The sequence below is a fragment of the Grampus griseus genome (assembly GCF_964374135.1).
Source record: "Grampus griseus genome assembly, chromosome: 1".
Classification (NCBI taxonomy): Eukaryota; Metazoa; Chordata; class Mammalia; order Artiodactyla; family Delphinidae; genus Grampus; species Grampus griseus.
The window spans coordinates 76,748,059-76,774,669 of record NC_139017.1 but is presented as its reverse complement, the minus strand read 5'-3'; the positions used below and the strand labels follow the sequence as shown (position 1 = coordinate 76,774,669).

At 44.9% G+C, this 26,611-nt stretch overlaps 2 protein-coding genes across 3 annotated transcripts; both read left to right on the top strand.

Annotated features, from left to right (window-relative positions):
- Positions 1–425: 425 nt before the first annotated feature.
- On the top strand, positions 426–5,112 carry LOC309827458 (uncharacterized protein; the record flags this gene model as incomplete). Its single annotated transcript, XM_082662110.1, has 2 exons — positions 426–519; positions 4,894–5,112. The coding sequence occupies exon 2, from the start codon at positions 4,906–4,908 to the stop codon at positions 5,110–5,112; it is 207 nt and encodes a 68-aa protein (XP_082518236.1). The 5' UTR covers positions 426–519; positions 4,894–4,905.
- On the top strand, positions 5,081–19,995 carry BCL9 (BCL9 transcription coactivator; the record flags this gene model as incomplete). Of its 2 annotated transcripts, none has more annotated exons than XM_082662091.1 (7): positions 5,081–5,206; positions 6,174–6,268; positions 7,690–7,879; positions 8,774–8,873; positions 12,636–14,877; positions 16,061–16,321; positions 17,650–19,995. In XM_082662091.1, 7 exons carry the CDS (start codon positions 5,154–5,156, stop codon positions 18,765–18,767), a joined length of 4,059 nt encoding a protein of 1,352 aa, XP_082518217.1. In that variant the 3' UTR covers positions 18,768–19,995. The 2 variants fall into 2 exon arrangements, with proteins under 2 accessions (XP_082518217.1, XP_082518216.1); XM_082662090.1 differs by having other exon boundaries at positions 5,154–5,206; positions 6,174–6,490.
- Positions 19,996–26,611: the final 6,616 nt, after the last annotated feature.

Below are 26,611 nucleotides of genomic sequence, written 5' to 3'. Positions count from 1 at the left end.
GCACTTTGTGAATTCAAAAGTGTATCTGGAATTTTGAATCTTTCACCTTTACAGTCAGCTCTCAATTCTCTGTACTAATTAGGAATGGGAAGAAGCAAAAATGTGAGGGGTTTTTTTCCTACTAAATGTTCAGAAAAGTAGAAAAATTGATTTTATTTGCTATTAATATTTTTCCAGTTTCTGAAAAGAAAATATGCAGTTGGGAAGGAGGGAAAGTCACAAGGCCCTTGAGATATCTATAGATTGGATAATATACCCTGTAATAATTGGAAGGTGGTTCTGTTTACATGAGAGGTGATAACTTCCTCTTCAACTAATACTCTAGAATAAATAGGAAACCTGTTCTTCTCTTAAGATAGTAACAATGATACTATTGATTTTTTTTTTAATCACTTAGAAACTTCTTCTTTATTTTATCCTCATCCAGGTGAGGGTCACCTTTGAGACAGGGGTTCCTGGACTCCGCAAGCTCCTCCCCTCCAGGATGAGCACTGCTGTATCGTGACCCTTGGGGTTTTGGTGAGTAGCCTGATGGATGATAGCACTAGAGAGCATGCGTGGCTTAGAAAGATGATCTTGGGGGAAAGCTTCAACTTTTATTCAACAGATATTTTTTGAGCAAATAGCACGTGTCAGACACTATAGTAAGTGCTAGGAATACAAGGATGAACAAATCAGTCTTGATCCCTGCCTTCATGGAGTCTAGCATGAGAGATGAATGTTACGCAAATGATCACATAATCATACAACATGGGAAATGTTGTGAAGGAAAAACACAGGATGCTATGAAAAGAGTGTAATGGAGAATTTTGTCTAGATTAGTGGCTATACAGTATCCTTTCTCTCTGAAGAAGAAACACTGAAGCTGAGATTTTCTTCACTCAGCAAAAATATTCAACTTGATATGGAAGGTTAGGGGTGAGGGAGAGAGGTGTCAAGAATGACTCCAAATTTCTGTCGTGAGCAGCTGGGTGGATGAAGGTGCCATTTACTAAAACATAGAAAACTGAAGGGAAAATACTTTTGGGAGGGAGGCTATGTACAGAAGAAGAATTCATCTTTGTCTTTGTTAGGTTTCAGACATCTAGTTAGATGTCAAGTTGGCAGTTGTGTATACAGGTCAGCAGAGCAGAAGCTGAGCCGGAGATGGAAATTTGGGAGTTGTTGGCATGTAAAGAGCTTATAGAATAAGAAGAGAAGACGCCCCAGGGTAGAGTCGTGAGGAACTCAAAATTGTAGAGATTGGATAGAGAAGGGGCCAGCAAAGGAAGCAGATGAAGAGTGACTTGAGAGGAAGGAGGAAGACTGGGGAGGTGTGGTATTATGGGAACCAAGAGAGGGGAGTTTCAAGAAGGAAGTGATCAACTGGCAGAGTCTACGAGATGGAGTAAGATGAGGTTAGAAAAGCGGTCAGTGGTGACCTTAACAAAAGTCATGGTTTTTGTGATCTGTGGGTAGAAGTTGGTTTAAAATGGTTAAAGGGTGAATGGCAAGTAAGGAACTGAAGACTGTGTCTCATCAACTCTGGTAGAGAATCTTGGCTCCAAAGGGGAATAGAATGCCAGAGCTGGTTTTGTTCTGCTTTAATTTTTTTTGTGTTTTTTAATCTGGAAGATACTACAACATGTCTGAAAGCTGATTGGAAATATCCAGGAGATGCAGGACGTAGAGACGTGGCCACCGGAGAGCGTGAGGGTGCTCAGTAAGCTGGAAGGGATGGGACCTAGATCACCTGTGGTAGGACTGACCTTTGGGGAGAAGTGGTCTTTTTTTTCGGTTTCATTAATAGGGAAGAAAGATGGGATAGGTACTGATAAAAAGAGATTTGCAGATTTGGTGGTGAGGAATCCTGCCTGGTGACTTCTCTTATCCCTGTTAAGTCCTGGGCAAGGCCATGCACTAGGAGAGGGGGATGATGGTTGGAGACGGCGAAGGTAAGAAATGCCATTAGGCAGGATAGGTGAGCTTGCTAGAGAATGGCAGTAGTCATGGTTAACCTGAATGTTTATGTTGTGCTGCTAAGCATTTTCTGTGTACTGGCTCACCTTGTCCACCAAGTCCATGCTTAGCCAGGCACTGCAGTGATGAAGAGCATGGCCAGTGTCTGGCTGAATGCCAGCTCCACCACTTACTGGGGTGCGACCCAACTTACTTGGGCAAATTACTTACTGTTTCAGAGCCTCAGTTTCCTCATCTCTAAAATAGGGATAGTAGTAGGACCTGCCTTCTGTGGTTGTTGTGAATGAGTTAGTATGTACACATAGTAAAAATTTTAAGTATTATTTAAGAAGAAAAGAGAGAAAAATTATATAAGCAGATCTTAGAGTTAGGAGATTTAGTTATACTGGGGAAATATCTCACTCTGGCTACAATTAACCATTCTGTGGAAGATCTTTTCTAGTCCTTAAAGGTAAACATTTGAGCACTAACCTGAAAATGTAGGAGCTGAAAGAGCCTCATTTTATTCTTTGGTGTTGTATGATAAGATACTTGGCAGATTTCTTGCTCGGTTGTTTTTGGTGTCAGGCTAAAGCTAGGGTGACTTACTTCAACAACTCCCTTGGATTAGGGGTTAAAGCACCTGGATTTTATTCCCATCACTAGGTGAGCCCACAAGCTTGTTTCAGCCTTCTGTGCTGTCTCTCCACCCGTAAAGTAATGGTAAGGAGACGGCTTAGAGGAAAGAGCAAGTCAGAGAGCACTGATGCGAAACCTGGGAGAAGCCTATTCACACCTGTGTGCTCCGTTCATTCATGTAAAATGCCGTTGATTATTATTATTAGAAATAATCTTTGCTACCAGCTCATCAGAAATGCCTGGCAGATTGAGGTGATTTGATATTTGTAATATGTTTAGAGTTTCTTTGGAAGGAGAGTGCAACACAAGTGCCAGGTGTTTCTGCTCTGAGAGGAACTGGGTACATCACCAAGAGTCCAACCACATTCTTAGTACGTCACGCTGAGTATTATAGAAAAACCAAAGAACTTTAAAACAAGGTTCTTGTCTTCAAAGAGCATAGTCTACATAGGGAGATAAAAAATACACATGGGGGCTTCCCTGGTGGCACAGTGGTTGGGAGTCCACCTGCTGATGCGGGGGACGCGGGTTCGTGTCCCGGTCCAGGAGGGTCCCGCGTGCCGCGGAGCGGCTGGGCCCGTGGGCCATGGCCGCTGGGCCTGCGCGTCCGGAGCCTGTGCTCCGTGGCGGGAGGGGCCGCAGCAGTGAGAGGCCCGCGTACCGCAAAAAAAAAAAAAAAAATACACATGGGACTATTCAATTCGACGTATGATTGAGTGCTAGAATGTGTGATGCAGACAGAAAGTACCAGAAGTTACAGAAGGGGACTGTATAGGTGATAACTTCTTTTTTTCCTGAGGTGAATGTTTTCTGATGGCTTTGTCCATGCAAGATTCATTTACCACTTCTGTTTTACCAGTGATTCCCGATGTTTAGTGGGAGGTTACGATATGGTGTATGATCATATATTATGTTGAACTTGACAGCTACAATCAGTTTTATAGTCTAAACTGGAAAAACAAAAAAAGCTAAAGGTGGTGGGGGATAAACATACAACCTTAAATATAATCAAGACCAAAATATTTTTAGGATGCTTTCTCCCAAGGTCAGCATAGAAACATTCCGTAACATTGTATTCTATTTCTTTTTCCTGACTTCTTCATTTAAAAGAAAAAAACGTGATTGTATGCACTCAGAACTTCCATAAATTCCTCTCATGGTCTCAGGTAAAATCGCTGGGACTGTTGCAAATTTCTAAATGAAGAAATAGACATCTAACACTTGACAATGATCATATTCAGTGCCAAGTCCTAGAATATAATGGACCCTCCCAATTTTAGTCCAGTTCTTGAGCCTCTCAAAGTGTATGTAACACCTAAGCTACTTCTAACTCCCTTTGATTCTTTAGCCACTAATCCTGCATCTAATATCCTTATTCAATCCTATACCCCATGGATAAGATACCAGAAGGTAGAGCGGGAGGTGCGGGGGGACAGTGGTTACCAAAAAACCACATTGGAACTGCCCTGGAAGGACCAGTGACTGAAAGTATATCTTGGTTTTCCCTGTTTAGGCTTCCCTAAATAAAGGGCTTTCTCATTTGTTCTCTGGCTAGGTTTGGGAATATTTTCTTGACCTTTATGCTTCAAATTAGCCTTGCAAATTGGCTCAAAAAATATCTTAGCCTTCAAAGATGTTCTTTTACCTTCCGCATTATGGATCATTCCGATGCTTACCCATGCCTACCGCTCCTGTCATTAAGCAGTGAGAACACAGGACACGTACTCAGCATAATTTAGTAGAAAGATGATAGAAATCAGGGGACAGAACTGATTGTATTGGCTCAATAGTTGATTTCAGAAGTACCTCCTTTAATGTCTCCCCACCCTGAGGCCCTGAGAATATAAACAGAGAGTAATTTGTTTCATGGTTTGAAATTGGGTTGGGTTGGTTACATTTCAGAGCCATCAGAGGTGAAACACCAGATAGTTGCTATGGATTTGGAGTACTCAGTGGTTTCAAAGCATTGTTTTGAAGAAAGAAAAACCCAGGTTTTTGAGGGTTTTGTATTTGGACGTAGAGAAATGTAAGGGAGGATATACGGCTAAAGATAAAAATGTCTTTCTCATCTGCTTACAAACGCCTGGTACACGAAGCTTGGGTGGGAGGCTTGTATGCTTGGCAGAAAGTCTTAGTCACCCTTCAGCTGCATTAGCACCAGGGCCTTTTGGCCGGAATATGAACATCTCCCTTTCCTTTAACCCTGATGGAAGCTGAGGAACCATCTAGCTCTGCGCCATCAAGTTGGCGGTGCTTTAGCCTTGGTCCTGCTGTAAGGGTGTTTGATGTCTCTGTTTTTGCTCTTTTTGCTCCCAGTGTGCCCTGGAGATGCGAGATTTTCCTTTGGCAGCAGGAGGCACACACCCAGAGAATGCTGGAGCCGCAAGGGGACAGGACCCACTTCCACAGCGGAGAAAAACAAAGAGGAAAAAGGCGTGCAGGTGGCCAGCGCTAAGGGACTCACCCAACAAGCAGTGGGCCACTGCCGCTGTCCTCAGCAGCTGTTTCTGCTGCAGCCCGAGAGGAACTCGGTGAGCCCGTCCCTGTTTGTGGCTGCAAGCTCAGGATTTCAATCAATGCATTCCAGTAACCCTAAAGTGAGGAACTCTCCGTCAGGAAACACACAGAGGTGAGGGCTAGGGCCTGGCCCAGCTGCCCCTTTGGGATGTCATAGTGGACCATGAATGCTCACTGGTGGAACAACATGTTGAATTAGAAGCGAATGGGGAAAGAAAAAAAGATAATTAAATAGTGATAGAATAGTGAATCAGAGTTTAGGTTAGAGTTTTCCTCTGTTATTATTTGTCCATTATTACCTGGCCGCTCCTATTTACCACCCCTCTCCTCACCAAAACATAAAGAAAAAGACCTTAAAGACCAGCCAGTACAGTGAGCTAAACTTGGCAAATGAGGAAACCGAGACCTGGAATGGTGAGGAGGCCTAAGGTCCTAGAACTGAAACACCAGCCCCTGGACTCCCACCGTGAGGCTTTTTCCTCTGTTCCATGGAAGTTAAGCTGACGCCCTAAAAGAATTGTTTCCTTCTCCCCTGGCGGCAGTGGTTAGTGTGTCTGCTCTGGTGTGATCCTGCTTGTTCAGGGAGTATGTCCTGGAGCGTTTCCCTAACCTGCCAGTCATGGGCAGGTTTCCTCGCGCTCTCCTGGACCTGCTCGTATTTTCCAGCAGGGAGGCTAGTCTCCTGTTACAGCTGTTCCTTGTCATCAGCTGAGGGGCGGGTGGTATTTTGATCTTAACGATGTCTGTTTGTTTACTCTGAGCTAGTCTTAGTGTGAGAGTCATTTCTCTATGTACATAGAAACCGTTGTCCTTTATTGACAGAAGCCCTAGAGATGGGTCCCCATGTGACTCTAGGGTTCCCAAGGCCTGGCAGGCCACTCTGCTTGATCCTCCTCTCTGTTGAGAGCTCTGAGATGAGAGCAGGGGAGGAGGGAGCAAGCAAGTGGCTGCGGTGAAAGGTGGGGTGGTTACTTAGTGGTCCAGGTCTCCTTGACCCATGATAAAAATCAGTCCTCCCTAATTTGTGCTGCCCAGTTGCATCCGCTGTCTGATCTCCCTTTGTTATTTGTCTCTTTTAGTAGCCCTAAGTCAAAGCAGGAGGTGATGGTCCGTCCCCCTACAGTGATGTCCCCATCTGGAAACCCCCAGCTGGATTCCAAATTCTCCAATCAGGGTAAACAGGGGGGCTCAGCCAGCCAATCCCAGCCATCCCCCTGTGACTCCAAGAGTGGGGGCCATACCCCTAAAGCACTCCCTGGCCCAGGTGGGAGCATGGGGCTGAAGAATGGGGCTGGAAATGGTGCCAAGGGCAAGGGGAAAAGGGAGCGAAGTATTTCCGCCGACTCCTTTGATCAGAGAGATCCTGGGACTCCAAACGATGACTCTGACATGAAAGGTATGTCTATAAGATATTTGAGACTCAGAGGGAAGTAGGTATTCCTGAGGAAAGGCCTCTGACATTGGTGGATGCCAGAGAACCTAATAGCAGCCAAGTGGGGAGAGTAGGCGCGTCAGATTCAGGAGTTCTCGCAGTTTAAGATGGAACTATTTCTGGTCGTTTTCCTGCTAACTAAGAATAGTTTGGAACCACCTTGTTGACTTCTTGCTCTTGAGGATGCAAGCGTTTTAGGATGTTCCACGGCCCTAGCCACGTTCTTGTGGATGTTTCTGGCCTCCATACTCTTGGTACTTAAGTGTCAAGCCGGTAGCTCCAGCTTGTCTATGCCAGGGTCCACCCTGGAGCGGTCTTTCTGACACTCCTCCTCTCCATCAAATCCATCCTTCAAGACTTGGGTTTTGTGCACTCTGGCTGCCATTTGGCCAGAGTTGTAGGCACAAGAGGCAACCCTGGCACTAGTCCAGGTTTGTCACAGTCAGTTTCAGTGTGGCAGGAACGAGTGGCTACATGTAGTAGAGATACAGTAGGCACCAAAATGGAGTGAGCCAGAAAGAGTATAGGACCAATGGCTGTGGTTTTAGGCTTTTTCCTCCTAGTATAAAGTAAAAAATCGTAACTATAGGCCAGAACATGAAACTAGTATTCAAGCAGTGGAAGTGTTACTTCCCGACCCAAATTTGAAATGAGAACCTGGGTGATCGTTCCCCTGTCTTTCCTTTCTTCTTTAGGTGTTTGTAGGAGGCCTGTTACAAGCACCAGCACTATGCTGGGGGCTGGGGGTGCCATGGTCAGCAAAACAGAAACAGTTGCTATCCTCAAGGGTTTGAATGCACCTAAACAGCAGATCATTAAACAATTACAGTAAATTTGATAAATGCTGAAATAAGGGGAGTTCGGGGGCTATGGGTTCAACTAGCAGGGGCAGCCAGTCCAGGAGGATCCAAAAGGGGTTTCCAGGAAGGAGGGACATTTATGCTAATATCTGAAGAATGCATAGTAGAGAAGTAAGGAGGTGGGGGAGGAGTGCTTTGTAATTAGTCATTTAGGGAGAAGTGTTTTTATGAATAGAAGAGGTTTCCTCTTAGCAAGGTACTTCCTCCTTGAAATTCTCAAGGTGTTTGCATTATGATGCTGTAAATGCTGGCAGAAAAAAGAGTTTTATTCTTTCTATGACATGACTCTTTTCATTCTTTTAGAATGTAATTCTGCTGACCACATAAAGTCCCAGGATTCCCAGCACACGCCACACTCGATGACCCCGTCAAATGCTACAGTCCCCAGGTCTTCCACCCCCTCCCATGGCCAGACTACTGCCCCAGAGCCCACACCTGCTCAGAAGACTCCCGCCAAAGTGGTGTATGTGTTTTCTACTGAGATGGCCAATAAGTAAGTTGATGGCTATGTCTTGCTGTTGGCGTGGCTTGTGTGTTTGGGCATCTAAGTTCTTACTCCCTTTGAAGATTGATCCTTTTTTTGCCCACTTGTGTTATTACTTAAAGTTAACGCTACAGAAAGAGGTAAAATAAAATATAAAACCTCCCCACCCCTACTCCCCAGAGGCAACCATTGATGCTACTTCCTTGGCTTTCCTTCCAGAAATTTTTTGTGCTTGTACAAATATACATATATATACTTTTTTAAGCACAAAAGGGATTGATTGCACACTATACACTTTTCTGCAACTTAGTATTCTTTTTAAAGTGACACAAGTAATGTCCATTTTGGAATAATTAGAAAATGTAAACAACTAAAAAAATCTCAGGAATTTACAGAGATAACTACTGTGAACATTTTGGTACATACGTCTCTAGTGGATGGATGGGTCAATGGATATTTATTTATTTATTTAAAATGTGAATATACCCTAGTTTTTTTCATTTAAGGTTTTAAAAATTAAGATATAGAATGAATCTTGGCAGCCTTTAATTATTATTAGGTGTGAGAATTCATTTTACCCTTCTTGGGTTGGGATTTTGAGCTAGGATGCTCTATAAAACACCTACTAGAGTGGATGGCTTTGAAGGAGAAAATCCTGGGGGTTTTTAGTACCTCTTTTTGAGATTTGCTAATGGCTATCTTTTAATTTCAGAAGTTTGATGATAAATGATAGACAAATAATGAAAACCTTTTTCTCTTGATTTCTTCTCATTCAACATTGCTGGTGGTTCTTTATACTTCTCCTTCCTCTCTTATACCAGTTTAATCGGTTAAAGTGCTTTAAATTTACAGTTAGTGAAATAGGAACAAGTCCTAGTGTGTGCATCTCTTCTGTCTTTGCAGAGCTGCAGAAGCTGTATTGAAGGGCCAGGTTGAAACTATTGTCTCTTTCCACATCCAGAACATCTCTAACAGCAAGGCAGAGAGAAGCACAGCCCCTCTGGTATGTCATTTTGGAAACGGAGTAACGGTTTAAAGGTTCTGCAGTGACTGTAAAGGTGGGAGATGGTGAATTTCACTGATAGGGAGATAGTCTTTTTTTCTTCTCCCAGTTTTATTGAGATACAACTGACCGACAGCACCGTATAAGTTAAAAGTGTACAGCCTACTGTGCTGTATACTGTATACTTTAACTTACATACGTGACAAAATGATTACCATCATCTCATATAGATACAAAATTAAAGACATAGAAAAAAATATGTATTTTCCTTGTGGTGAGAACTTTTAGGATGTACTTTCTTAACAGCTTTTATATAGAACATATGGCAGCATTCATTATATTTATCATGTTGTACATTACATTCTTAGTACTTATTTATTCTATAACTGGAAGTTTGTGCCTTTTGACTACCCTCCTCCAATTCTCCCTCCCTGGTAACCACAAATCGGATTTCTTTTTCTATGAGTTTGTTTGTTTTTTTGTGGTCATTGACCTACAACACTATGTTAGTTTGTGGTATACACGTAGTGATTTGATATTTCTATACATTTCAAAATGATCACCATGATAAGTCTAGTTACTGTCTATCACCATACAAAGATATTACATAGTCATTGACTGTATTCCCCACACTGTGCATTTCATACCCGTGACTTACTTATTTTGTAACTGAAAGATTGTACGTTTTAATTTTCCTCACCTATTTCTCTCCTCTCCCCAACCCCTCTCTCCTCTTTCAGCTACCTGTTTGTTCTCTGTATCTATGACTCTGTTTCCGTTTAGTTAGGTTTGTTCATTTGCTTTGTTTTTTAGGTTCCACATGTAGGTGAAATGATACAGTATTTGTCTTCCTCTGTCTGACTTATTTCATTTAGCCTAAACCTTCTAGGTCCATCCATGTTTTTGAAAATGGCAAGATTTCATTCTTTTTATGGCCAAGTAATATTCCATTGTATATATGTACTACATCTTCTTTATCTGTTCATCTATTGATGGGCACTTAGGTTGTGTCCATATCTTGGCTATTGTAAATAATGCTGCAGTGAACATAAGGGTACATGTCTTTTCTAATCGGTGTTTTTGTTTTCTTTGGATAAATACCCAGGACTGAAATTGCTGGATTGTATGTTAGTTATATTTTTAATTTTTTGTGGAATCTCCACACTGGTTTCCATATTGGCTACACCAATTTACATTCCCACCAACAGTGTATGAAGGTTCAATGGGAGATAATCTTGATGGTATAAACTACATTCTGAGCATTTAACCTAATTGTGTGGTTTTAGGCATATCACACTGCATTGGCCTTTTCTACTAACACACTGATATATTGATGAATTACTAGGAGAGAAGAGGTACAACATAAAAAAGGAGATATTTAGATATCTTAGGATTTCTGTCATGTAGCCATCTCTGGGAAATTCTGAATTCAGACCCTCTGTAAAGAGCAGGATTTTAAAAAATAGCAAACACTCTTGAGTTACTTGAAGAACAGAGAAAAAGCAGCAACAAAAACTGCAGTACTGGAGTACATGCTGATGATACCATAATTAAGGTCTCAGTGACTTTCAAAATGATTCTTATTTATTTCAAAGTGAGAGAACCATTGAATGCTTTTAATTGCTTGATATTTCCAAAATTATAGTAAATGTTAGTCTGTTTCCTCTCTGGAACTTAAGCACCTACTATAAATTACATTAGAAAATGCATATAATGGTTGTTTTAATACATGTAGTGTTCCAAATTGAACCAAAAGATATTTCTTGTGTCTTACATTGTCAAGGCATTGCACCAAATGCTGTGGGGACACTAGAGGTTCAAGGTACAGTCCCTGAGTTCAGGAAGCATAAAATCTAAAACTTGGATGAGTCTTAAACATGGGAAAAGTTAAATGACAATAAACGACTGAAGTGACAATTCAATACAGAATGGATGACATTTCGTCCTTGTTGTATATGAACATAGAAGTCCCCCCTGTGACATAGCAGGCTTAGGCTTTCCTAGGCCTAGGAAAAGAATTTCATGTCACTCTGCATCTCTGCTACTCAAGGGTAGACGATGGATACGTATAATATTTTAAATGTATATATTTTTAAATTTATACTTTAAAAATATTTGTTTATTTATAATTTATATCATTTCGGAATGCACGGGGTACATTGCAACTCAAACCGACATTTTATTGACTTAATGACAGATCTTAAGTCATTAAGACAGTTTTCACTTCCACCTTCTCTGGTACTAAAATGAAATCAGAAAAGGAGTTTATAAGGAGTGAATTGGGAATAGTCCAATCACCATTGCTCCAAATCTAAAATATAAAGGGTGGTACTAAACTGTTTCTTCTGTCACGGTCACCTTGTAGGAAATCAGTGACCACCCTTAACAACAGAACCAAACTTAAACTAGCACTGGAGAGGAAATTAAGGTGACCTCCACACTCCAGTTAAGGAGTCAGAGAGACAGAGGACACTGCAACATCCAGAGTCATCCAAGTTCAGCCAGTCTTACCCCCACCAGTCTCGGTCTGCAGACACAGATGCATGGAGAATACCAGCAAGTGGAACATTTGCATACATACCCACGGAACGTGAACTGTTCGTGTTCAGGGATATGTATGATGATTCCTGTACAAATCTGCGCCTTGATAAACGTTCCAGAGAGTAGGTGGGGATGTAAGTAAGAGTGTTAGGGGTTTGGAAATACAGGCTGGTTTAAGCGAACAGGTAGGAGCAAGTGAACATCAAAAAGGGATCACGCGGCTCACTGGAGGCTGGTGAGAGATCCCTTGATGGAGTCGCTAGACTGGGCCTGTCTGTTCTTCATTACCGCCCTTCTCTAGTACCAGTACCTCCAGCAGTGCCGAGGTGTAGACCCAGAACATTACAAGTCCCTCTTCCAGACACTGACAGTGTCCGTGTCACCTATTGTAGGTGAGCGTGCCTTTACCCAGGACTTAGTATAGCATCGGTACTTAATAAATAATAATAAGGCGATCATCCAGCCTGTAGAAAGGGCCGCGTGCTGTCTATTGGAAAGAACAGATCAAGGGACAGCACAAGCTAGATAGCCTCAGATTTCTCTGCAGACCCTTCCTGCCTACAGATGGTCTTACTACAGTTAATGTACAAATTCTCGTACGGAATCAGTGATCACAAACTGAAAACAGAAATCGGAGATGTCAGGCCCCTGGAAACTCAAGGATAGGAGTACCTCACTAGTCACCGTGCCAGGGGAAACACTGAAGTGGAGCGGCCGTACCTCCCGCCTCTGACGGGCAGAGTACAGAGCTGGAGGTGACAACGACTTTCTCTTTCAGTTGAAAACATTAGACTTTTTGATTGACAATGAGAAGTCTACATATCCAGTTATACTTTCAGGGAAAGAAAAAGGTGTTAGGTACAGCCTCCCACATACCAAGAAACTAATCTCTCCCTGAATCAGAAACACATAGTAGACATGTGATATCAAACCTGTTCCTCGAAATAGATACTCAAATGTATTCACTTTGGCAGCGTGGCTTTCCCTTGGCATGCTTTAAAGTTATTCAGCAAGGGAAAGAGGATGCCGTTTGACAGCAAAGTGTGAGAAAGAAATCAAAATGTCTGCATGTCCAGAGTGGGGTTGTACATGAGCAGTTTCTACAGCAAGTGTCAGTGTAGATTTATGTGGCTGGGACAAGTCCTTTATAACATATCTTGCTCTTTTCATTGCCCTTCTGTTCAGTTCACCAATGATTTTTAAAATCTCGTTTATCTTCAGAACACACAGATATCTGCCCTTCGGAATGATCCGAAACCTCTCCCACAACAGCCCCCCACTCCAGCCAACCAGGACCAGACTTCCTCCCAGAACACCAGACTGCAGCCAACTCCACCCATTCCGGCACCAGCACCCAAGCCTGCCGCCCCCCCGCGTCCCCTGGACCGGGATAGTCCTGGGGTAGAAAACAAACTGATTCCTTCTGTAGGCAGCCCTGCCAGCTCCACTCCACTGCCGCCAGACGGTACCGGGCCAAACTCGACGCCCAACAACCGAGCAGTGACTCCTGTTTCCCAGGGGAGCAGTAGCTCTTCAGCAGATCCCAAAGGCCCCCCACCTCCACCGGTGTCCAGTGGAGAGCCCCCCCCGCTGGGAGAGAACCCCGACGGACTGTCTCAGGAGCAGCTGGAGCACCGGGAGCGCTCCTTACAAACGCTCAGAGATATCCAGCGCATGCTTTTCCCTGATGAGAAAGAATTCCCGGGAGGACAGAGTGGGGGACCCCAGCAGAATACTGGGGTGTTAGATGGACCTCAGAAAAAACCAGAAGGGCCAATACAGGCCATGATGGCTCAATCCCAAAGCCTAGGTAAGGGACCTGGGCCCCGGACAGACGTGGGGGCTCCATTTGGCCCTCAGGGACACAGAGATGTGCCCTTTTCTCCGGATGAAATGGTTCCACCTTCCATGAACTCCCAGTCTGGGCCCATTGGACCCGACCACCTGGATCACATGACCCCTGAGCAGATAGCGTGGCTGAAACTGCAGCAGGAGTTCTATGAGGAGAAGAGGAGAAAGCAGGAGCAAGTGGTCGTGCAGCAGTGCTCCCTCCAGGACATGATGGTCCATCAGCACGGGCCGCGGGGAGTGGTCCGAGGGCCTCCCCCTCCGTACCAGATGACCCCCAGTGAGGCCTGGGGGCCTGGGGGTGCAGAGCCCTTTGCTGACGGTATCAACATGCCCCATTCTCTGCCCCCGAGGGCCATGGCTCCCCACCCCAACATGCCAGGTAGCCAGATGCGCCTCCCTGGATTTGCAGGAATGATGAACTCTGAAATGGAGGGGCCTAATGTCCCCAACCCAGCATCTAGACCAGGTCTTTCTGGAGTCAGCTGGCCAGACGATGTGCCAAAAATCCCAGACGGTCGAAACTTCCCGCCTGGCCAGGGCGTGTTCAGTGGTCCTGGCCGAGGGGAACGTTTCCCAAACCCCCAAGGATTGTCTGAAGAGATGTTTCAACAGCAGCTGGCAGAGAAACAGCTGGGTCTGCCCCCGGGGATGAGCATGGAAGGCATCAGGCCCGGCATGGAGATGAACAGGCTGATCCCTGGCTCCCAGCGACACATGGAGCCGGGGAGTAATCCCATCTTCCCTCGAATACCAGTAGAGGGCCCGCTGAGCCCTTCTAGGGGTGACTTTCCAAAAGGAATGCCCCCACAGATGGGCCCCGGTCGGGAACTCGAGTTTGGGATGGTTCCTAGTGGGATGAAGGGAGATGTCAGTCTAAATGTCAACATGGGATCCAACTCTCAGATGATACCTCAGAAGATGAGAGAGGCTGGGGTGGGGCCCGAGGAGATGATGAAACTCCGCGCCGGCGGTGCAGACATGCTGCCTGCTCAGCAGAAGATGGTGCCCCTGCCCTTTGGCGAGCACCCTCAGCAAGAGTATGGCATGGGCCCCAGGCCGTTCCTCCCCATGTCTCAGGGTCCAGGCAGCAACAGTGGCTTGCGGAATCTCAGAGAACCAATTGGGCCCGACCAAAGGACTAACAGCCGGCTCAGTCATATGCCACCACTACCTCTCAACCCTTCTAGTAACCCCACTAGCCTCAACACCGCTCCTTCCGTTCAGCGCGGCCTGGGGCGGAAGCCCGTGGATCTCTCTGTGGCAGGCAGCCAGGTGCATTCCCCAGGCATTAACCCTCTGAAATCTCCCACGATGCGCCAAGTCCAGTCGCCAATGCTGGGCTCGCCCTCGGGGAACCTCAAGTCCCCCCAGACTCCATCGCAGCTGGCAGGCATGCTGGCGGGCCCAGCTGCTGCTGCTTCCATTAAGTCCCCCCCTGTCTTGGGGTCTGCTGCTGCTTCGCCTGTTCACCTCAAGTCTCCATCACTTCCCGCCCCGTCACCGGGATGGACCTCCTCTCCAAAACCTCCCCTTCAGAGCCCCGGGATCCCTCCAAACCATAAAGCACCCCTCACCATGGCCTCCCCAGCCATGCTGGGAAGTGTAGAGTCAGGTCAGTATGCTTTCATCCTCACAGTTGCACCTTAAAGCCAGAGATTGCAAAAGCCTGATTTACATCCTTTAAGAAAACTGGTGTCTTAACCTGATTATGCAACCAAAGGAGGTGGCTTTTGCCAAGATGGACGTATTTGTGGCAGAGTGCGTAATCAGTACTTCCATGGGGTTATGCTCTTAGTGCAGAATATGTTTCTCAGATAGGACTGGGAGGAAAATGGGAAATGTGTGTCATTTCACTGAATGATTTACATTTGCACAGTGAACTCACGGTGGTGGAATAGAATGTCTCAACAGTGGGTAAATGTGCCTTTAAATACTAGATCCACCCACTTCAGAGGGCTGCCCTTCATCATGTCAAGAGAGTCTGAGTATCATCCCAAGCAAAGAGGAGAGGCTGCTGAGAGACTTGAGTGGTTCTCGTAAATATGTGTTGACCATAGAAACTGTTACCGAAACATTCTCCTTGGTAAACTGCTGTTCTCAGAGATCAGCTACAATTTATTAGTATTTTCTTCCTAGGAGAAGCTCTCACTGATGATGGTGGTTTTGTGAACGGGACCAGAGGAGGTCAGTGGAAGATGAGCACTGAGGTATAAATACTAGGTCTGTGCTGTCTCCACTTGAGGAAGACTAGAATCAGAATAAGATAGATTTATCCTCCCAAGCTCAAGTGTGTCTCTCCGTTAGGTAGCAGTTCACAAAAGCAGTACAGTGGAGTTGCCCCCTCAGACCTTTTCAGTTCAGACACCTTGGTGGCAGAAAATCAATCAAGAGCGTGTGTAGGGCGATTCGGTTAGTACCTGGGGTGGGATTGCTAATCTGGCTTCCTAGCATACTAATGCCTGAGTCGAATTCTAAATTGTGATTGGCAAGGGAAAGAGATCCATAAGAGTTGCCTGTAACCCATGGTTTTCCCAAGTTTGAACTAATATTTCTTATGCATTCTTGGTGCGTTTGTCTTCCCATCTGCTGAGCTGTCACCTCCATCTCACACTGCAGTCTCCCTCTGCACACACACGGAGCTTGACTAGAGACTGATGATTCATGTCCTGGGCCTAATAACACTGTCCTGTTCATCTGTCTCATTCCTGGCCCTGCTCGTTCATAACGATAGGCCCAGTAGCTTTCAAGAGAAATCTAATTCCCTGCCCTTTTTTTATTTTGCTTTCTTCTCCTAGGTGGCCCCCCACCTCCTACAGCCAGCCAGTCTGCCTCTGTGAGCATCCCGGGAAGTCTTCCCTCTAGTACACCTTACACCATGCCTCCAGAGCCGACCCTTTCCCAGAACCCACTGTCTATTATGATGTCTCGAATGTCCAAGTTTGCAATGCCCAGTTCTACCCCGTTATACCACGATGCCATCAAGACCGTGGCCAGCTCAGATGACGACTCCCCTCCAGCTCGTTCTCCCAACTTGCCATCAATGAATAATATGCCAGGTAAGAAATCAGGAAGATAGGATATGGAGCTAGCTCTGGACAAAAGAAAAACTTCTTGAAGTCTTTTCTTGATGGCTGGACGTTCACCAAGTTGGAAAAGTATACTATCTGAGTTAGTTTCAGTAAAACTAAAGTGTCTTGCCTAGAGGAAGAGAATGATCACAGTATTTTTTATTAGCTCAATTCAGTGTTTGTTGATAAGAAAGCAGGCTTCTTTATAGTTCTTGTCACTTTCTTATGGAAATTTTGATGCTTCTGTGTACCTAGATGCTTTTTTTTTTTTTTGGTAGAGGTTGGGGAGGTCCTCCTGGCACAAAATTGAGAGCGGTATCTTTTCAACATGCTGATCAGAATGTCTTTAGTCCTCAGATATTTTCCTGGAAGGGCAGCCTCAAACCACAAGCAGCCACAGGATTTCAGACAATGGAAAGCCCCTATTTCCTAGAGAATCACTTTCTTTAGGACTAGAGAGAGAATAAAATTCCTCCCTTCCCTACTCATTCTGTTCTCCTTCACCCCTACACCTCCTGTCTCCCCAAATCTCACTAATAGGACATGATCTGGGATGGTGAAGGTGGTCAGTAAAGAGACCATGACTTTTGAGCCATGGGTGTCTGGTTCCAGTTCCATTCTGATTGTTAGGGATGCTCTTTATCATCAGGCAGGTTAGGGCATGCTCTGTGTGTGGCACAAGCACCATCCTTACCATTCTCAGTGGTTAACTCCATGGAGAGACCAAATATTTACATGTCCCAGAGACCATAGTAGAACCTGTGTGTTTTCCTTTTCCATTAAAAGTTGGCTTTTCTTTACCATTTCACGTAACGTAGAGTTCGAAATGCTCTCTCTGTAAGGTAATATAAAATAGTGATGTCCAGTATCAATTGAAAAAGGCCTGTTTGGTTTCCTTGTTGTTATTGCTGATTCTTAGACTCATAGGACTGATTAGTCTCCAAAAAGGACCATACTAAGTCATCCAGGCAAATTGTTTTCTTCTATATTAAATGTCTCCAATGAAGAAGACTGTACTCATTTGCATGTTCACTTGTAACTTTTCACACAGGAGACTTTCTTCCTAGCTGTCTTCTATATACCTTTATGTCCTACAGTTTAAGACTCAATGATATATTGTCTTGTAGAGCTGTTGGTTTCTGTGCCCCAAAATGTATTATAACCTTATTGAGGGCAGAGATTGTGCATTGTATGTTTCCCCAGCACAGTACCATGCACACTCGATGCACAATAGTTTTTTTGTTAATTTGATTTATGATAGTTTTCCTGAGTTGCTTTCGGTTAAGTTGATTCCTTTGATATCTTTATTTTTCTAGGACTGGGCATTAATACACAGAATCCTCGAATTTCAGGTCCAAACCCCGTGGTTCCAATGCCAACCCTCAGCCCAATGGGAATGACCCAGCCACTTTCTCACTCCAATCAGATGCCCTCTCCGAATGCCATGGGACCCACCATACCTCCTCATGGGGTCCCGATGGGGCCTGGCTTGATGTCACACAATCCTATCATGGGGCATGGGTCCCAGGAGCCTCCGATGGTACCTCAAGGACGGATGGGTTTCCCCCAGGGCTTCCCTCCAGTTCAATCTCCTCCACAGCAGGTTCCATTTCCTCACAATGGCCCCAGTGGGGGCCAGGGCAACTTCCCAGGAGGGATGGGTTTCCCAGGAGAAGGGCCCCTCGGCCGCCCCAGCAACCTGCCCCAAAGTTCAGCAGATGCAGCACTTTGCAAGCCTGGAGGCCCAGGGGGTCCTGACTCCTTCGCTGTCCTGGGGAACAGCATGCCTTCAGTGTTTACAGACCCAGATCTACAGGAGGTCATCCGACCTGGAGCCACCGGAATACCTGAGTTTGATCTGTCTCGCATTATTCCATCTGAGAAGCCTAGCCAGACACTGCAATATTTCCCTCGAGGGGAAGTCCCAGGCCGTAAACAGCCCCAGGGTCCTGGACCTGGGTTTTCGCACATGCAGGGGATGATGGGCGAACAAGCCCCCAGAATGGGACTAGCATTACCTGGCATGGGAGGTCCAGGGCCGGTGGGAACTCCGGACATCCCTCTTGGTACAGCTCCATCCATGCCAGGCCACAACCCAATGAGACCACCAGCCTTTCTCCAGCAAGGCATGATGGGACCTCACCATCGGATGATGTCACCAGCACAATCTACAATGCCCGGCCAGCCCACCCTGATGAGCAATCCAGCTGCTGCCGTGGGCATGATTCCTGGCAAGGATCGAGGGCCTGCCGGGCTCTACACCCACCCTGGGCCTGTGGGCTCTCCAGGCATGATGATGTCCATGCAGGGCATGATGGGACCCCAACAGAACATCATGATCCCCCCACAGATGAGGCCCCGGAGCATGGCCGCTGACGTGGGCATGGGTGGATTTAGCCAAGGACCTGGCAACCCAGGAAACATGATGTTTTAAGCTGCTAAGATTGGATGTGCCGATCCTTGTCAAGATGAGATTCCAGGTCCTGAGAGCTGCTTTGAGGGAGTTCCAGGAGTACTGTTGGTCATGCAATAGGAGAACAGAGACCCAAGGGCTGCTTTGGGGGAGGGGGGAACTCGAGAATGTATGGATTTATCTGAAAACAAATTATTCATTTAATCAACAGGTGTGTTTTTTTAAGATTTATTTTTTAAGAATTATTTTTGTGGACTTGGGTATCCCATGATAGCACCTACTTGGGGATCTGTAGCCGTGCTTTGAGAATTGCCATGGGCCATGTGTTGCACCATTCTCTGTATGTTTACGTCCTTTGGACTGGCTTCTCCCAGGATTCTTTTCTGGTTTTGTTTTTGCTTTGGGCTTTATTTTTTTTGTGTGTACTGTACTATATTGTAAAAGGGATTTTAGCAGAGACTTTAGTCTTTGGGACAAGAGAACAGGAATGCTGGGCTGTTTACTTTAGGTGGAGAATCCATCTTCAGACCTTTGGACTATTTTCTTTCAACTCCAGTGTATAGAAAAACCAAACTACGACCTCAGAGCAGAGTATTAATGAAAAGCACAAAAAGAGGAACTAAGTTCAGCGAGGGGTGGGGGGAGGGGGGAGATTTTTCTTTTTAAAAATAATGATGCTTAGGACATTTGTTTTTCAGTTCAAGTGCTCTTCAGCACTGTCTCTCCCAATCTGAAGACCCACCTTCACATTTTTCTCTTGTTTTCCCTCCTCTCTCCTTCCCTATCTTCTTGGTTAAGTGAGTTTCCTCCTGTTGTGTCCCCCACTGGTGACCCCCTGCTTCCCTCCTCTCTTTTTCCCTTTGGCAGCTGCAATACACGGTGTTATTTTGGGGAAATAAATCTAACGAAGCCTCGCCTTCCATGCCGAGCGTTGTCCCGGCTCTGGGAGGGAAAGGTCTGTCTTTGGGATGCTCAATGGTCTTCTTTGCCCTTCGTCTTTTCTTCCCCAGCCTACCCTTCCCTGCCCACCTTGTTTTCTGTTCTCCTTTTATTAGGAATTCCCAAGTGAATTTTATTAATGTGGGAGTGGAACAGATGCTAAAAGCTATCCAAGATTTTGTTTTTGTTTTTAATTTTGTGTTTCCTTCCCTTTCCTCCCCGTCCCATGCGTCAAACGTTCTGTGTAACCTCCATTAAATTTGGTACAAAACCACTCACCAGAGCTGTGGTGTCAGAAAAATAAAATATATTGTTTCTTACAAAATTGAATTGCCTTTTTTGTCCATTTGGATTCCTGTTTGTTCAGTATTGGGCTTATTAGTTGCCATGTGACCCAGAAGCATAGTAGCTTTGTATCGGAGTTGATCTGGGTGAAGGTTAGGGGAAGTACATAAAAGTGCTTTTGCAGATGAAGCGTATTGCTTGCTGTTGAGGAGTAACTACCCGTGTAGACTGATCCTATGCTGTTTCTGTCCCAATCAGGAAATCCTAGTTATAGGCAGAAGAGCAGCCCTGGTCCCCATGCCCCACCTCTAGAGGCAATTCATGGTCTTTACTGGGAAGTTTTGTGAGAGCCAATGTAATGGTGTGAAGTAATTAAGAGGCCAAAGGTATATTTTTAGTTATTTGAAAAGCCATGAAATGTCCCTGGAGCTTGTCAAGGTGAAGTATTCTTACTGCACCCGCAATCGTGGGTCTCTGTCGTCCGTTCTGCTTCCCCACCACTGCCTGTCCGCGTCCCCTCTGCAGGCCCTGCTCAGTCTACACAGTTCACTTCCACGCACACACCTTCGGCACGTCAGCGTGTGTCCCGCAAGGTACGCCTCTAAGGGACCAGCTGTTTGTGTTTCTGTACAGTTAGGTTTGTTCTGGTGTGTGTATTTGAGTTGTAGGCGTCTTTAGCTAAGCAAGTGGGCGTCTGTGTGCGTGTTTGTTCTCAGGTGAGAGAATCTAAGCGAGGAGCAGCAGGTGCAGAGTCGTCTGCAGACAGGCTTGTACAGATGGGGCTCTGCTGGTGTTCCACAGTCTGAGTTTTACCTGTGAATGTTTCTCTCTCTCCCCGAGAGTGTTCTGAGAGTCATTTTCTCTTCCACCTTCAGCAGCACTATCTTCTCAGTAACACAAGAGCCCCAGACCACAAAAGTGAGATTTAATTTGAGCACCTCCTCTACCAGTCACGTCCACTCTACTTGCGTTCCCTTGCAAATTCTTGAGGGGCCCTAGGAAGTAGGTCGTAATCATCTCATTTGCAGTTGAGAAAACTGGGCTCACTGGTTTAAGAATTCTGACACAATCAGATCTTTACAGAGGGTCCTGGGCGGTGAAAATTTTACCTTGTGGAGAAATTAGAAGAGTACAACGAGCATTTTGTTTCATGAATTTAGCCCTGTTCCTAGGTTCTCTGGCTCTGAAGTAATAGAAGAGAACAGGGAAACAGCTAGGCATGGGGAGCGTGAGATGAGAGCCCTGAAAGGAAGGCTGGGACCTGGCGTTTGTCCACTGGTCCGGCTTCGTGGGCATCCCCACTTCCTGCTGCATCTCATAGTGCTGTGGTCACTAATGCTGTGTGGTCTCTTTGCGTCTGTCCCAAGGAGGGAGCCAAAGGCAGACAGGAGTCTTGTGGACCCTTGCTGGGAGAGGCTGGGGATGTGGCACTCCGCGCTGCCCCCTGCTGGAGAACTTGCAGCAGTGCAGACCAACTTACCCGTTTCAAAGGAGCTGGGTTTTGAAAAGACCCCTTCAATAAATCTTCATTCATTTACATTATCAGCTTATACATTTCATCATGATGACATCTGATAAACCAAGTTCATTTGGGGTTTAAATGTAACAATTTCTAATTTGCCACTCTTGCTATGAAGTAAAATCACATTTGAGAGGTTGGATGCTTTTGCATGGAGAACTAATGATGCAAGATTTTTTAAAACAGCGAAGGGGTGATAAAGATGTTTCACGTTAACATAATCCCGTGAAAGCCAAGGCAGTCTCTCCCACTCCTGCCCCTGCCAAAATTTTGGGATTAAATGAAGGAGATACAGTAATGATGTGTAACTTCATTTCTGGGGTAAGTCGTGAGGTGTGGATCATAGCATTATTTCTTAAGGACTAATGAAGCGTATGTGGTATTTTCCCTAAAACAATGTGAAATAAAATTACTTTTTTAAAGGATCTGCACTTATAAATGAAAACAAGCAAACATAACTGAAGGGGCCTTATGAGGGGTTGGGGCAAGAGAAAATAAGGTTTAAAACAATTTTACATATTTTAAAGCTATGATCCAAAAAATTGATCCAAAATTTCTCCCAGCTTCCCTGCTCTCCTGTACTTCTTGATATTGTGATCGTGATGCAACTTCTGTCATCAGGGCAGCTTCCTGGCCATGCGACCTGTGCAGCTCCACAAGGCCCGGCTTGGTTTAATGCTCTGCTGCCACATGTTGAAATTCTTAATAATCTTTGACCAGGGGCTCCACATGTCCATTTTGTACTGAGCCCCACAGATGAAGTAGCCGGTCCTGGCTGTTGTGAGAAATTCCAGCAGCTCCAAGCAGAGCTGGGATCCTGGTCTCTATCTTTATTCTTGCTTTCTCCTTCCCAGTGGCCGGGAGTACCCTAGACAGGGTGGGTACTGTGTTCCGTTTAAACTGTCTACACTTTAGTCACTTCCTTTTCCTTTTCTGACTACTTTTAAAGTGCTGAGAGGAGAGGAAAGCTGTATTTAACCCAAAGACTCATTTATTCAGCAACCAGCAACCATTTAGAGAGTGCCTAGTGTGTGTCAAGAACTGTGCTAAGGCTGGGACCGGGAAGTGCGTGTGTGAATTGACCATTCCGTGCATTGCCATAGTGAAGGTGCGGACAGAGTGCCACAGGCCAGAGAAGAAGGTACGGTGAAGACTCCACGAAAGGTGGTTTTGAGTTTACTCTTGAAGGAGGGAGTACTTCCTGGTGGAGGGTGGTGGTAGGCTTTTAAACAGGAAGTGGGGGCAGCAAAGGCCTGCTTGTTGCAGCCAGCTGGGCTCTTCAAAGGGGGTGGAGAGAAGAAATTAGCTCAGAAAGAGAACAGGCCACAGGAGAACCTGGGGTGGCCCGCTGAGGAGTTTGAACTTCCAAGTTTTAAGCACGGGAATCTGGTGATGAGATTGGCTCTGCAGAAAGATTACTGCCCTGGGGTGTGGAGGATAGGCTGGGGGAGGGGTGAGAGAACCACAGGAAGATCACATGCAAAAACTTGCTTATTCTACGAAATCTTTAAACTCACAGACTCATCTCTTTTGCTTTAAAAAACATCAAATTGCATCATATTTCTTCTGCTGCTTAAATAAGTTGAGCCTACTGTCACTTTCTTTTCTCTAACCCAGACCAGTCATGTTTTTCAAAATCACAAACACTTATATTTAAGAAAAGTCAAGGAATCTTAATTTGGTGGTAAAATTTTAATGACACATTTAAAGCAAACAGTTTATAGAGCCCAGAAGCCAGTTTGTGGCCCAATATTTTATACTGGAGGGAGTTAAATCATAAACTAGATTAAAAAGAAGGTATGCTATGAGGATTGTGTAAATTAAAAAAGCCTCTCTCTCTCTCTCACTCTCTCCCCCTCACATGGCTCCTTATCTGGGTTACTGTAACAGACCCGATCTGTTTTCTGCCTATAGGTAACCACACTTGAACTGTTAACTTTCTGGCTCAGTGCTTAGTTGTGCTTGGCAACAAATACTGCCAGAGGAAGAAGGTGAGTATATGATCACAGAAAGAAGATAAAGAGAAGGTTCAGAAATGAGTCCCTCACACGTATTTAAAGCATGGAAAAATTCAGTTATTTCACCAAACATACAAGAACTCAGGCTTCCCTTGCAAAATCCCCCCTCAGAGCCTGAAGCAATTATGAGGGACCCCAGGGTTCCAAAGAACAGGTTAAAAAAAAAAAAAAAAAGCCCAGCCTTAGGAAAGTGCAGGTCTTCCCCATGGTGGGGAGAGGGGGACAGGACTGGACTGGTTTGATGTGTGACTCCAGGAAGTTTGGTTCTTCATACTGTACAACCTGCCCACAGCTCTGTGCTAGACTCCCTCTTTCTTTCTCCTGTGGCTGGAGCTAGGGTCAAAGGCAAAAAGGACTTAGAAATCTCAGTGGTATTCAGTGTCCAGTTAATTAGTGTTGAGGGTGGATTTAACTTTTCAAAAAAAATTTTTTTTTTTTTTTTTTTTGGTCACAGCCTAAGTTTCTTCCGTTGAAGACTCCTGGGAGCCTGTATTTATTTCTCAGTCTTTGCCAAGCTTTCAGGAGCTTTCATTTTCCCCGCTTCCCACATAGAAACCCCACAGCTCCGCCGAGAGTTTCTTTTCCTGGAAACTCTCGCCCTTCCCCATGAATCAGTCTGATCTAAGCATGTGCTTTCGGCTGGGCTTTAAAATCTCTGGAGCTCTGGCCTCTGGCGGCTCAGTTCCCAGCATCAAATGCAGTCCAGCCGGGCCCAGCACCTTGCTAGACACTGAGTCATCACCATTGCCTTCATTCAAAGTGTATTTGGTTACAGGGAATCATGGATTACTGTGATTTATTTTGTTCTCCAAACTGCAAAAGTTCTTCCAAGGCTTTGGTGAAGTTCTCTGTTACAGCTGTCAGTAGTTGAGCTATTAAAAAATTTTATACACACACACAGATTTATTTATACAAATGTATATGTACTTTTAATATACTACAGTATGTAAATAATTAAATGCTAGTTTTGAAATGTCAATATACTGTCATAAAGATTAGTTTGTCTTTTCCTTGTCAATGAAGCTAGAGAATTCCTACAATCCTCTTCATTCCTATTATACTTAGTGTCTGCAAGGCCTTTAAAATATAATCATTATTATTTAAAAGTGTAATAATACCAATAAGGAAATACAAGGATCACATCCATACAAAGTATGAACTAGGCGTCACTTGGCCCAGGAAAGAAATGGTCTTTAGCATTATATAACAGAATCCATGGTTTCAGCAAGGGCCTTATAAGAAACATTGGGCATTTATCTTAGATCCTGCACTGTGCTGGGCACAGCAGAGTAAAAGGAAAGTATAACAGCTGCCTACAAGGAGCCTACATCTAATTGAAGAGATATATACTAGCAATGGCTGTAAAATAGAACTGACACCTTCACATCCTTCAGGTCTCAGCTTAATTGTTACCTCCTCAGAAAGGCCTTTTCTGATTACCCCATCAAAACATCCACCCATCCTCAGCACGCACACGCACACACACACATATGCACATCATCATTTTGTAGCACAACATCCTATTTGTGTCCTCTACAGCAATTGTTTATTCTATCTCACCCACTCCATGAAGTCAGGAACCGAATTTTTCTTGCTCATCACTTGTTCACGAGCATCTAGCATAGTACCTGCATTCTAACAGCAATCAGTAAATATTTATTCGGTGAATGAAAGAAAGGAAGGATCAGCGTGAGTTTGGGTGGCCAGGAAAGATTTTGTATGGTTGTGGTACATGAGGTGGTCTCTATAATAAAGCGGGGGGGGGGGGATACACAGAAGGACAGCACACATGAGGGAATGGCGTGGGAATGAACCGGTGAAGACAATCAGGCTAGTTGACATTGAAGCGAACAGCTTAACCAAAATAGATCATTTGAGTAATAGAATGTGAGGTGGAAAAGACAGGGAAAGAAGAATGGCCCCAAAAGGCAAGAAAAGAAATTTCATTTTGACGTGGGAGGCACTGGGAAACCACTCTTTGGTCTTGATCAGGGGAATTACATGGTAAATATTTTATAAAATGAGTCTGGCAGGAGCATGCAGAATGGATTGAAGCAAGCAGCCCTAAAGCTGGAAGAGCTGACTGGCAGCACGCACAAGTCATCCAGGGATGAGGAAGTCAGGCTGCTGGCAATGGCGGTGAAGAGTAAAGGGTAAAGCCAAGAGGGCTGTGAAGGAAGAGCCCTGAAAATGTCATTAGATACTGGGGGAAAGAAGGAGGAGTCAAACAATGCCAAGACTGAGAAAATGAAAGGAAGCTAGAATCATGGTGTCGGAAAGGACCCACCTACTGCCCTACAGCGTTCCTGACAGGTGGCCACCCAGTACCGGGGAGGCCATTCTACCGAATGTCATCAGTTCTAATATTTAGAAAATTCTGCCACACGAAGAATCAGCCTTCTTTTAGCTTTCTGTCTATCCCAATTCTGCTCTTAAGAGTAAATACAGAATAAAGACAGTCCTTATTTCACAGGTCAGCCTTTCAGATAGTTGAAAACAATTATTCTGTCCCTCTTAATTTTCTTTTCCCCAGGCTAAATCCCCTTATTCATCAACCAAAAACTGTGAGATCTGGTTTTGAGTTCCCTAACAGTTCTCACAGTTTTATCCTGCTTTATTACAGCTTATAAACTCCTTGAAAGTACAATACCGAGAACTGAAGAGAGCGGTGCCCCAGTCTTGTCTGATCAGCACTGAGCACAGTGAGACTGTTACTTCCTTTTACCTGAACACGGTTCTACGAATAGGGGAAAGTTATCTTTAAAAAATATATATTTCGGGGCTTCCCTGGTGGCGCTGTGGTTGAGAGTCCGCCTGCCGATGCAGGGGACGCGGGTTCGTGCCCCGGTCCGGGAAGATCCCACATGCCGTGGAGCGGCTGGGCCCGTGAGCCGTGGCCGCTGAGTCTGCGCGGCCGGAGCCTGTGCTCCGCAACGGGAGAGGCCACAACAGTGAGAGGCCGGCGTACCGCAAAAAAAAAAAAAAAAAAAAAAAAAAAAAATATATATATATATATATATATATATATATATATATATATTTCTGCTGTGGGGTTACTTTGGAATTTTAGGAAATGAAAACGCCAAGATCTTTTTCATGTAAAA